Source organism: Bos indicus x Bos taurus, chromosome 28 (genome assembly GCF_003369695.1).
Source record: "Bos indicus x Bos taurus breed Angus x Brahman F1 hybrid chromosome 28, Bos_hybrid_MaternalHap_v2.0, whole genome shotgun sequence".
Lineage (NCBI taxonomy): Eukaryota > Metazoa > Chordata > Mammalia > Artiodactyla > Bovidae > Bos > Bos indicus x Bos taurus.
This window is the reverse complement of record NC_040103.1, coordinates 9,250,666-9,263,356: the sequence shown is the minus strand read 5'-3', so window position 1 is coordinate 9,263,356 and position 12,691 is coordinate 9,250,666. Positions and strand designations below refer to the sequence as shown.

The window sequence follows — 12,691 nt, the reverse complement described above, 5'->3', positions numbered from 1 at the left end:
ATAAATAAATGAAGTTGTCAACAACTCCAGTGTCACATCATTTTCTTAATAGATGAAATGCAGTCCCTCTTAAGTGATCAATTTTTTTGATACATATTTTCATTTAGGTGCTAATACCCAGTGGTTTATCTTAGGTGTTTTTCACCTTGCCATCAGACATACATAAAGAACACAGAATCACTTCATAAGTTACTTCACGGATTTAAACCTACATCTAGACACAACTATAAACGAAATCCCACTCCAGTACTCTTGCCTGGAAAATCCCACGGGTGGAGGAGCCTGGTGGGCTGTAGTCCATGGGGTCCCTAAGAGTTGGACACGACTGAGCGACTTCCCTTTCACTTTTCACTTTCATGCATTGGAGAAGGAAATGGCAACCCACTCCAGTGTTCTTGCCTGGAGAATCCCAGGGACGGGGAGCCTGGTGGGCTGCCGTCTGTGGGGTCACACAGAGTTGGACACGACTGATGCCACTTAGCAGCAGCAGCATACACGAAATCACAGCATTCACAGTACAGATTTTTGTATCTATTTACAAATCATACTGTGTTTTGGAGGCAAAGATTTTGCTTTACTCTTTACTTTTGGTTTACTTTACATTTTGCTTTCTGAAATTAGATGGTTATTGAATATGTCAGCGTGGTGTGGTTTTCTTTGATTCTTGATTATATGCTGCTCAGATTTAATGGTGAGATCATTTGCTAATTGTGATGAATCCTATAGTTTTTAGCAGATTCTGATACCTCCCTGATGCTCAGTCTGAATCATCCGCTTGCTCCTGTGAGACTTCTGGCCATTAATCATCTGAAAAATGTCATGACAACACCAGAGGTTTGTGTCAAATAGCTTTGATTTTTGATGTTTTTATCCTTGAGATGAACAGTGTAATTCTAGAGTAAGAAATTGAAGTTACCACCTAGAATCAATATTGTTTAATTATAGAGGTAAAGCTAATAAAGCAGATGCGAGTTCATTGGACAAAGATTTAGGACCATACGTACTGGAAGCCACCATTTTTAACCTGTATATGTCCTAGCTGGTAAAGAATCCACATGCAATGTGGGAGACTTGGGTTCAATCCCTGGGTTGGGAAGATCCTCTGGAGAAGGGAAAGGCAACCCACTTCAGTATTCTGGCCTAGAAAATTCTATAGACTGTATAATCCATGGAGTCGCAAAGAATCGGACATGACTGAGCGACTTTCATGTCCTAGTAGCAATTTGTTATCAATATGTTTCCACATTGCAGATGATTAGGTTAGCTTTAATTGAGAGTTTTTCAGACTGGTATTAGGGATGAATTTATAGAGGGTCACAAATTATCTGAGTTTTCAGTTTTGAAATTTGAATTTGACAGTCTTACTTAACATGAACATATTTGAGGATATCAGAATGATAGCTTTTGGGACCCCGTTCAGTTTTGGTACCTGCCAGTCTCATTTGTGTTTAAAATTTAAGTACAGAAGCTGACGTAATTTGTAAATAAAGCTTTTATGCCCAAATAGTATTTTACAAAGACTTTGCAGTGATTCGAGTAGAGTGGTATTTTCCAAACTTTAGTCATTCAGCCACATTTTTTTGCTGTATTAGCTTACAACTGATGTTATTTTGTAGCTTCTTTTAAATGGACTCACTGCTTTTCACATAGCCTTGATTGTTTGTTTTCTTAAAATATGGTGGATTGGGGCTTCCATGGTGGCTCAGTGGTAAAAGAATCTGCTTGCTGATGAAGGAGACTTGGGTTTGATCCCTGGGTTGGGAAGATCAAGTGGGGAAGGAAATGGCAGCCCACTTCCATATTCTTGCCCGGGATATCCACTGGACAGAGGAGCCTTGTGGGCTGCAGTCCATGGGGTCACAAAGGAGTCGGACATGATTTAGTGACTAAGCTACAACAATAATGGTTGATTTAAGTATTATATTTCTTTTTTTTTTTTAACTTCTGATTTTGTTTTGGGGTATAGCCGATTAACCAACAATGTTGTAATAGTTTCAGGTACGGTATTATATTTCATGTGAACAGCTTAGTAATTCAGTATTTTTATAGGTTATGCTTCATTCCCTGTGCTATGAATTAACTGCTTGTAACTTACTGAATTTATGCCTAGTAGGCTTGTACTTCTTTATCCTCTTCATCTGTTTCACATAGCTTTTACATCATGAGTTTGAAGTGCTAATTGTATGTACATTTTATTATAGTTAGTACAGTTGGAAATAAGAATGTGCATCTATGTAATATCTAAAATCACCTCATGCTCTACCGCTTGCATATTTGGGAAATTTTTGGACTAGAGAAAAACAGTAGGAGAAATTTCTTCACAGCACATAGCAGTGTGAACAGGCTGAACTCTATAAACTTGTGTCGTGGCCGTTAAAACCAGATTCATAGTGCACGTAGAATTTAATTTCAGCTAATCATAATTACTGCTTTAAATTTATTCATGACTGGTTTTTTTTTTTTTTTTTTTTTTTTTAGTTTTTTAGCTTTTAACTTACAACTTTATAAATATTTTGAAAATGTTCTAATTTAGATTTTTAAACAGTTATACTTACTTTTGAAAATGGTTGATCTACTCATATTTGAAAAATACTGCTTTGCTTGATTCATTCCTGATCTGGTACAAATTATGTTTCTTTCATAAATTGCTGGTAGATTTGTCTTACTGACTGGATAAGTAAACTCAATGAATACTGTTCTTTGTTGTAATAGGAAGATTTTAGTGAGTAGAATAAGAAAGGAGTTCCTGAAATCTCCTAATATTCTTGAAGTCATTCGCATCCTTCTTTTACTCTTAATCCAGTCCTACCCTGGATTTGTTAGTTTTTCAGTGAAGGGCAGTGTATACGTACGTTCAACTTACAGGCTTAGGTACTGTAATTGCAGTTAATGTCTGTCTTCGTGTGCATTGATTTCCTTTCACTTCTCCATTAATGTCTGGACACAAGTAGGTTCTGTTCTCGAATTCCAGATTGAGCTATTGGGCTACTTGTTAGCTTTTGAGGAAAATTTGACATTATACTTTGACTTAGTTTTGTGGATTTGAAGGATTTTACTTTTTCTCTCCCAACCTTCCCTTCTGATCTACATTTTCCTTCTATAGGATTATTTACTTTTTTCTTTTTTTTTTTTTTTAACCACCTACAGGGAGAGCTATATTCAATTGGGTTCAGTTCAGTTCAGTTGCTTAGTCGTGTCCAACTCTGCAACCCCATGAATCACAGCATGCCAGGTCTCCCTGTCCATCACCAACTCCTAGAGTTTACTCAGATTCACGTCCATCGAGTCAGTGATGCCATCCAACCATCTCATCCTCTGTCGTCCCCTTCTCCTCCTGCCCCCAATCCCTCCCAGCATCAGAGTCTTTTCCAATGAGTCAACTCTTCGCGTGAGGTGGCCAAAGTACTGGAGTTTCAGCTTTAGCATCAGCCCTTCCAATGAACACCCAGGACTGATCTCTTTTAGAATGGACTGGTTGGATCTCCTTGCAGTCCAAGGGACTCTCAAGAGTCTTCTCCAACACCACAGTTCAAAAGCATCAATTCTTCAGCGCTCAGCTTTCTTCATAGTCCAACTCTCACATCCATACATGACCACTGGAAAAACCATAGCCTTGACTAGATGGAGCTTTGTTGGCAAAGTAATGTCTCTGCTTTTCAATATGCTATCTAGGTTAGTCATAACTTTCCTTCCAAGGAGTAAGTGTTTTTTAATTTCATGGCTGCAGTCACCATCTGCAGTGATTTTGGAGCCCAAAAAAGTAAAGTCTGACACTGTTTCCAGTGTTTCCCCATATTATTTCCCATGAAGTGATGGGACCTGATGCCATGATCTTCATTTTCTGAATGTTGAGCTTTAAGCCAACTTTTTCACTCTCCTCTTTCACTTTCATCAAGAGTCTTTTTAGTTCCTCTTCATTTTCTGCCATAAGGGTGGTGTCATCTGCGTGTCTGAGGTTATTGGTAGTTCTCCCGGCAGGCTTGATTCCAGCTTGTGCTTCCTCCAGCCCAGTGTTTCTCATGATGTACTCTGCATATAAGTTAAATAAGCAAGGTGACAATATGCAGCCTGGAAGTACTCCTTTTCCTATTTGGAACCAGTCTGTTGTTCCATGTCCAGTTTAACTGTTGCTTCCTGACCTGCATATAGGTTTCTCAAGAGGCAAGTCAGGTGGTCTGGTATTCCCATCTGTTTCAGAATTTTCCACAGTTTACTGTGATCCACACAGTCAAAGGCTTTGGCTTAGTCAATAAAGCAGAAATAGATGTTTTTCTGGAACTCTCTTGCTTTTTTGATGATCCAGCAGATGTTGGCAATTTGATCTCTGGTTCCTCTGCCTTTTCGAAAACCAACTTGAACATCCGGAAGTTCACAGTTCACATATTGCTGAAGCCTGGCTGGAGAATTTTGAGCATTACTTTACTAGCATGTGAGATGAGTGCAATTGTGCGGTAGTTTGAGCATTCTTTGGCATTGCCTTTCTTTGGGATTGGAATGAAAACTGACCTTTTCCAGTCCTGTGGCCACTGCTGAGTTTTCCAAATTTGCTGGCATATTGAGTGCAGCACTTGCACAGCATCATCTTTCAGGATTTGAAGTAGCTCAACTGGAATTCCATCACCTCCACTAGCTTTGTTCATAGTGATGCTTTCTAAGGCCCACTTGACTTCACATTCCAGGATGTCTGGCTCTAGGTGAGTGATCACACCATCGTGATTATCTTGGTCATGAAGATCTTTTTTGTACAGTATTTCTGTGTATTCTTGCCACCTCTTCTTAATATCTTCTGCTTCTGTTAGGTCCATACCATTTCTGTCCTTTATCGAGCCCATCTTTGCATGAAATGTTCCCTTGGTATCTCTAATTTTCTTGAAGAGACCTCTAGTCTTTCCCATTCTGTTGTTTTCCTCTATTTCTTCAGGAGTCTTACATTTTTGTTGTGAATGATTTTATGTTTTATTTTCTTTCATAATTTAAAAGAAAAACATGAACTTTTTTTTGGCAGAGTGCATGTCATCATCCTTATAAAAACTATGAAAATTAATATGCTTAATTTTAACACTGCTGATGTCTAAGGCACTGTTTTAAGCATTGATATGTATTATTTGATCCTGTAGCAGCCTTTTGAGGGATGTACTGTTTGTTATTAGCCCTGTGTTATAGATGAGAATAATGAGGCTTAGGAAGGTTATGTAACTTACTCAAGATCTCATAGCTTGTCCAGTGGTAGAGCTGGGATTTCAACCTAGACAGTCTCGTTCTGTAATCTCTGCACTCCCAATATGTAGGTTTTCTCTCATTTTTACAAAATAAAAATTGCATTTCAATTACACATGTTATATTTTCAGTGGAAACTGGAAAAAGTTTGTACCAAACAATTATTCATCTAAAAAGGACTTCTAGAGATGGCCTGCTGCTGCTGCTGCTAAGTCGCTTCAGTCGTGTCCGACTCTGTGCGACCCCATAGATGGCAGCCCACCAGGCCTCCCCCATCCCTGGGATTCTCTAGGCAAGAACACTGGAGTGAGTTGCCATTTCCTTCTCCAATGCATGAAAGTGAAAAGTGAAAGTGAAGTCACTCAGTCGTGTCTGACTCTTAGCGACCCCATGGACTGCAGCCTACCAGGCTCCTCCATCCATGGGATTTTCCAGGCAAGAGTACTAGTTCAGTGCAAATTCAATTCCTGTGTGCTTAGTTTTGAATTTGCACCAGGGGCAGCAGAGCCTGTGTTCCTTGACTGGAATTCTGGAATGCCTTTCACAAAACCATACTTCCTTTCTAATTTAAAGTCTCGAGATTATAGCAACAACTAAATTAATTTTTCCCCATTGTTCAGGAGAGTATCGATGAGTCTTTCATAAAAGAAGCCATTTTAACCCGATTGGGTGATGACAGTGTGGATGTCGTTTTGTCGGCTGTAAGTGCTTTTGAGGTGAGTGACTTTGTTGTGCATGGAAGTGCATGTTTTGCTTGTCAATATTTACTTAGCCTTCTCACACGAATCACCTCTAGGCAGGAATATATTTGTAAATTATTCTTTTTTGGAAATAGTTCTGTTGAGATCACAGACTTTTAATTGGGGAGAGCACATAGGAGTAGTTAGATTACACAGCTTTATATATCTGGAAGTTCTTTTAAAATGGAAAAGTGCTTTTTATTAATAGTAAATTCCCGAGGTTCATGGGAAATTGGCTCCTGAGTGCCACTTTTGAGAAACTGCTCACATACAACTTTTAAATTATGGGATTTTAAACTTGTAAATTTGGGATTCTTGGGAGATAAATTCTCTTTTTTGGGGGGGGATAAATTCTTTATAATTCATAATTTTTTTAAGTTTAATAAGCACCATATTTGAAGCAAGTAAAAATTTACCCATGGTTATTTTTTTCTCTCTAGGTTTTCAAACAACACTTTAGTTCAGAAGTGACAGTTTCACATCTCCTGAATCTCTTTCAAAGAGCAGAACTTTCAAAAAATAGGGGATGGTAAGTATTTATATCTTCTCTTATAAATAAATTAGTGAAATTCTTGTATGAAGTTCACTTTTATTTGGATTTATATGGGCCATAATATTCTCTGTGTTTGAAATTTTTCTTAATAAAATGGAAAAAGAAATATAATGTGTGACATAATGCTAAGATCTGGGAAGTAGGATAGGAGGCGACTTTAATTTTTTACTTTATATAATTTTGTGGGGTCTTTCTTTTTAACAATAATAATATACTTTATAACTAAAAACAAATACAAATACATTAAATAAAAAATAGACTCAGAGGCACATGACACTTTTTGTAATATTTGATGAGCTTTTACTATTTCATTTTTGGCATCTACACTTTTTACATGGAAAACTGACTAAGCTCTTTAGAGAATGAGAGCGTGTCTTACAAGTTTTTATATCCTATGTAGTTGAACAGAACATAATATCTGTTCAGATATTATTTTTTGAACTTAAGAGTGAATCTTGGATTTCTAGTGGAGTTGAGACATAGTATAGTGTGATCTATGTTTTATGTTACAATTAATGATCTGTCAAAAAAAAATTGGGCTTCCCCTGTGGCTCAGCTGGTAAAGAATCCGCCTGCGATGTGGGAGACCTGGGTTAGATCCCTGGGTTGGGAAGATCCCCAGAAGGGAAGGGCTACCCACTCCAGTATTCTGGCCTGGAGAATTCCAGGGACTAAGTCCATGGGGTTGCAAAGAATCAGACACAACTGAGGGACTTTCACTTTCAAAAAAAATATGATTTGACAGAATTGATTTAAAATTCATGCTCCAAATAACCCCTTTGTTAGCATGGATTTTAAGTGATGTCTTGATGTTTCTTAGTAATGTATTTGGTAAAGAGACCAGGATTGTGTCAGTTGAGCTGGGAAAGTATAATGATAGTTTTTGCTGAACTGAAGTCTCTAATGTATCTCAACCAAATGTGTTTATGTATCTTTTAGGTACAAGGTACTTGAGATCGCAGCAGGCATACTGGTTAAAGAGGAAATACTGGGTGAAAATGATCAGTTGTCGAATCAGGTGGTGGTGCATCTGTTGCCATTTATGATCATCAACAGTGACGATATGGAATCTGCTGAGATGAAAATGGCTGTTTATTTATCAAAATCAGGAATTTGCTCTTTGCATCCTTTATTAAGAGGCTGGAAAGAAGGTAAGAGATGAAGTTGTTTTTCAGAAAAAGTGAACAAGTGACACTTTAAAGAAGGAAGATAATGACAATTAAAAATGGACAGTGATTGTTATTTGAAATCGTTTATGTTACATGCCAGCAAGAATTTTGAAACTTTTTGCTAATATGAAAAGTATACTTTGAAAAGGAAGCTCACCCACTGATGAATTCTAAATTGTATGAAAAGAAAAATAAAAAGCACACCTTCACAGGAAGATTGTAAAACTTTTGCCTAAATTCCCTACTCTGCATTCAAGTGAATGCAGACACATTGATGACATAAGAGCCCCTGGTGTTTGATTCTTATATATGCATTCTTTTTTTTTTTAAACAGCTCTTGAAAATGTGATTAAAAGCACAAAGTCAGAAGAACTAATTGGCGTAGCGAATCAGAAGATGATTGAGTTGCTGGCTGACAATATAAATTCGGGGAATCCCTCTTCAATGTTAAAGATGGTAGGTACACTATTGAAGTCCACACCCTGGCTTTCCTTCTCAGAAGCTTTCTGGACTCTCAGTAGTTACTTTACTAGGTTCTTCTTTTATTTAAAATAACTTTTCCATTCTTGAGTACTTAGTTTTGTTTTAAAAATATATAGTGTTATTTAGTGTATCTTGCAGATGTTTGAAATCCTTAACATTTTGGAGAATTTATTTCATTGTGTTGTTTATTGGACCAGTAGGAATATAATGTATACTTTTTAATCTTTTTTCCTCTCATTTAAAGTATTAAAGTCATATTTTTCTTAAAAGAACAAAATATAATCTGAAAGAAATTTTCTTTTGCCTTAGTAAATAAACCTTTTAAAAACATAAAAACATTTATCTAGTTGGCAGGTGCAATTATGTTCATTGTAATTTCTCAAATTATTTTTATAATTAGAAGTCAATGCTTATTACTTTTTTAAGGTTTTATATTTATCATCTCTGAATATAGAACAAATGATACCCAGATAGGCAGAGGTTGAGAAAATTGTTTTTATGCCAACCGAAAGCCACCATTAATGGAGTTGGTTTATTTTTCAAGGTAGAGGATTTAATAGGTGTTGGAGAGAAGGAATCCTTTAGCTTGAAGCAGAAAGTGACTTTTCACGTAGTCATGGCTGTGCTTGTCTCCTGCTGTTCGTCCTTGAAAGAAACTCACTTTCCATTTGCAACAAGAGTCTTCAGTTTGTTGCAGAAAAAAATAAAGAAGCTTGAAAATGTCATTACTACAGTGGTAAGTAAGGAGTGCAGAGTCTCTGGAGAGTCGAATGTTGAGACCACTTTGTCAGTCACAGTAGAGCTGAAAATTGGAGGCTGAGATGCTGAGTCTTTGGATTCTAGGAGTAGAACATGAAGTGGCTTTTTGTAGTAGTAGGTAATGGATTAGGCACTCTCTTCCTTCTGCAGGAAATGTGATTAAGTAGTGGGATTTCAGGTTTGCGGTGTTTGTGTCTGATAATTGACTCTACTCTGTGTTATCTCTATTGGGCCATTTTCCGAGTTGTACTTAACTACATCTAGTGATAAGGAATTCACTAGATACATTACTGTTTGAATAATATTGTTTTGTTCTGTTGTTTACTAAAATAGATCTTTTGTATTATTTTTATTTGGATTTTGCAAGCATATTATTATCTTTGACAGTCTTACATATTGATATTTTTACCTACTACCACACCTTGAGGTTACAGAGTTTTTTCTTTTAATATCTGCCATAAATAGCATCTTACAGTAGTGTCATTTTTATTTCTTGTGTTCCTTGTTGTAGGAGTTGCTCAACAAATCTCGTCTTTTTCACATTCATTTATACCCTTAGGATTTTATAAGTTCTATCACAGCCATTATAGCTAAATTTTTGTAAACTTTATAGAAACGAAGCTTCATATTTTAAAAAAGTGGCCCAGGGAATTCCCTGGTGGTCTCGTGGCTAGGACTTTGTGCTTTCACTGCTGGGGCCCAGGTTTGATCCCTGATTGGGGAGTTAAGATCCCACAAGCCTTGAGGCTCAGCCAAAAAAAATAAAACATAGTTCAGATGAGCCCTTCTTAACTTCTTTATTTTTTTGAATGCATGGTGACCTGGACTCTACTTGTTTCAGTGGTAAAGTGTGGACAAATTGAGCATTTTATTAATGGATAGGTAACATGTTGTTTTATATCTGATACCCTTTCTGAAAGTTTTGAGCATCTTTTTGGCTGTAGTAGATCCATGGACGGAGGAGCCTGGTAGGCTGCAGTCCATGGGGTCACCAAGAGTTGGACATGACTGAGCGACTTCACTTTCACTTTTTACTTTTCATGTATTGGAGAAGGAAATGGCAACCTGCTCCAGTGTTCTTGCCTGGAGAATCCCAGGGACAGGGAGCCTGGTGGGCTGCCGTCTATGGGGTCGTACAGAGTCGGATACAACTGAAACGACTTAGCAGCAGCAGCACATTGAGCCAGTGAAATCCACCACCAGAGCCATTATCTTGAAAGTCTGGCTTTGGGTTATTTTACTTCCAAGTTACTACTCTGCACTTGCCTTGCGGAGTCTCATTTGTCATTTTCCTGCACCACTTCTCATGCTTCCTGTTGGCATTTTAGTGTAATTCCTATGCACCTTAACTTTATGCTTCTTGTTTAGAATCATCTGCAAATCTGGGGATTTGACCATGTATTATTCTTCAGATCAGCAGTAAAAGTGTGAAATGAGAAAAGTCTCTTCAAGGATCTCTTGGAAATGCAATTCCTAATCTTCTGTTTAGAAACATGCCTACCCTTTATTTGATAAAGCATAATTAACAGGAATAACATTTGATTTAGGGATGGGTTTTAAGAAAACACAGATAAAATGAAGCCACGCTGAACTTATTTGTGTCTTTTCTTGTGAATACTGATGGTTAGATGTCTTCAAAAATCTAATTAAAACAACTAATCTCCCTACCCAAATACATGTATAGACAAAATTTTGCAAATTACACAGTTGTACAGCCATTGCAGTCCATCTCTATAAGTCATGTTCAGGACACCTTTAAATTAGTGCTGTTTTTGTTCTGCTTTAACATTTAAGGAGATCTCCTCAGAATGGCATTTTGAGCTGATGATGGACAGAGGGATACCATTGGAGCTGTGGGCACATTACGTAAAACAGCTCAAAACTGCCCAGCGGATTGCCGTGGAGGACTCAGTTTTACTCTTGTTTTCACTGAAAAATTTTATTCATACTCTAAAGGCTCCTAAATCTTTTCCTAAAGGTAAGACAAGCCATGAATCCCTTGAGTGTGATACTGTGGAAAACTGAAGTATTGATTCTCCAGTGTTCTTTGTCTTGAATGAAAAGTTCCCAGGGTGTATTCACATAAGCTTATGCGCCATTTCCCATTCTCTTCTCGTCCCCATAGATGATACATGGTGGAATCCCGAACAGCTGCAAGAAGACAGCAGAGACTACCTGCGTCTGCTCATTGGGCTCTTTGAGACGGTTCTCAGTGGTGCTGATGCCATTCACTTTCGGGTTCTGATGAAACTCTTCATAAAGGTACCAGGTCATCTTTTTCAGACATACTCTTCCCTTGAAGATGATGTTATAAATTATTTCAGTTTTGGTAGTTTTTAATGAAAAAGAAAGCAGACCTTTAAGCAGTGAAGTGTGTGATGATGGAGGCAGGCTGGTAAAGCTGTGCTGAATCATGACAGCAGTCCGGAGGTTGGACAGAGACTGACATGGCCGCTGGCCTCCTAACGTATTAGTCCTGCTCAGGTATTTAATAATCACAACAGCCCAGTGTATCTGGCTGACTAATGCCATTACCAGAGAGAAACTGTGGTTCAGAGAGGCAGTTCAGGATGTGCAGAGCCACTCAGTGGAGAGATTTCGTCACAGCACCATGAGCTCCCTGCTGCCAGGCCCAGTGGTCAGTTCTTTATACTGTCTTAACCTCTAAACAGCGTTTGACACAGTTGACATGGGTCACTCCACCCTTAAAGTACTTTCTCAGTGAGGCTTCCTAACATCATTCTTGTCTGGGTTGTCTGCTTGCTGACCTCATCCTTTTCATTGTTTGAGCCCAAAATTATAGAGAGGTCCTCTGAATACCACTGCCAGTAAGTCCTCTGAACTCGTCTCTATCCTTCCCAGTGGGTTAAAGTACCCAGCAGAGATGAATTTTAAAGTGACTAGACAAAGCAAAACATTGCAGTAAATTGTTTTTTGTAATTGTACACTAGAGGAAAGATCTGGAACCAACTTATTTGAGTAAAGGGCTTCCCTGGTGGCTCAGATGGTAAAGAATCTGCTTTCAACGCAGGAGTCCCAGATTCAGTCCCTGGGTCGGAAAGATCCCGTGGAGGAAGGAATGGCTACCCACTCCAGTCTTCTTGCCTGGAGAGTCCCTCGGACAGAGGAACCTGGCAGGCCACAGTCCATGGGGTCGCAAAGAGTCAGACACGACTGAGCGACTAAGACTTTACATACTGTTTGACTAAAATTAACTTGACTATCTTTTTTTTAGGTACATTTAGAAGATGTTTTTCAGTTATTCAAGTTCCTTTCTGTTTTATGGACCTATGGTTCTAGCCTTTCAAATCCACTCAACTGCAGAGTGACAGCAGCGCTGCAGACGCAAGCTCTTTATGTGGGCTGTGCCCTGCTGTCTTCTCAGAAGGCGCAGTGCGAACATCAGCTGGCATCTGCATCTTCTCCAGGTACTACAAGTAGCCTTGTCCTGTTCTGTCATGACCAGCTGGTAATGCTTCCTCTGTGTGAGATGGATGAAGGTTGTGGTTTGGAGAATTTGTTTTTATTAGTGTGAGTGCACACTCTCTCTGTAGGGGTATGTGTGTGTGTATTTGTGTGTATGTAGGAAATGGCAACCCACTCCAGTGTTCTTGCCTGGAGAATCCCATGGACGGGGGAGCCTGTATTTGTGTATATGTAGGAAATGGCAACCCACTCCAGTGTTCTTGCCTGGAGAATCCCAGGGACGGGGGAGCCTGGTGGGTTGCCGTCTATGGGGTCGCACAGAGTCGGACACGACTGAAGCGACT

The 12,691-nt window shown here is 38.6% G+C and overlaps 1 protein-coding gene across 1 annotated transcript in view; it reads left to right on the top strand.

Moving 5' to 3' along the window:
- The window catches only part of HEATR1 (HEAT repeat containing 1), a 50,808-nt gene that overhangs the window by 11,810 nt on the left and 26,307 nt on the right, over nt 1-12,691 (top strand). The window contains exons 12-20 of the mRNA XM_027530737.1: nt 727-834; nt 5,838-5,933; nt 6,398-6,486; nt 7,450-7,661; nt 8,014-8,135; nt 8,707-8,898; nt 10,716-10,899; nt 11,047-11,183; nt 12,157-12,349. Of these exons, the coding sequence (XP_027386538.1) occupies nt 727-834; nt 5,838-5,933; nt 6,398-6,486; nt 7,450-7,661; nt 8,014-8,135; nt 8,707-8,898; nt 10,716-10,899; nt 11,047-11,183; nt 12,157-12,349 (1,333 nt within the window). The remainder of the gene's footprint in view (nt 1-726; nt 835-5,837; nt 5,934-6,397; nt 6,487-7,449; nt 7,662-8,013; nt 8,136-8,706; nt 8,899-10,715; nt 10,900-11,046; nt 11,184-12,156; nt 12,350-12,691) is intronic.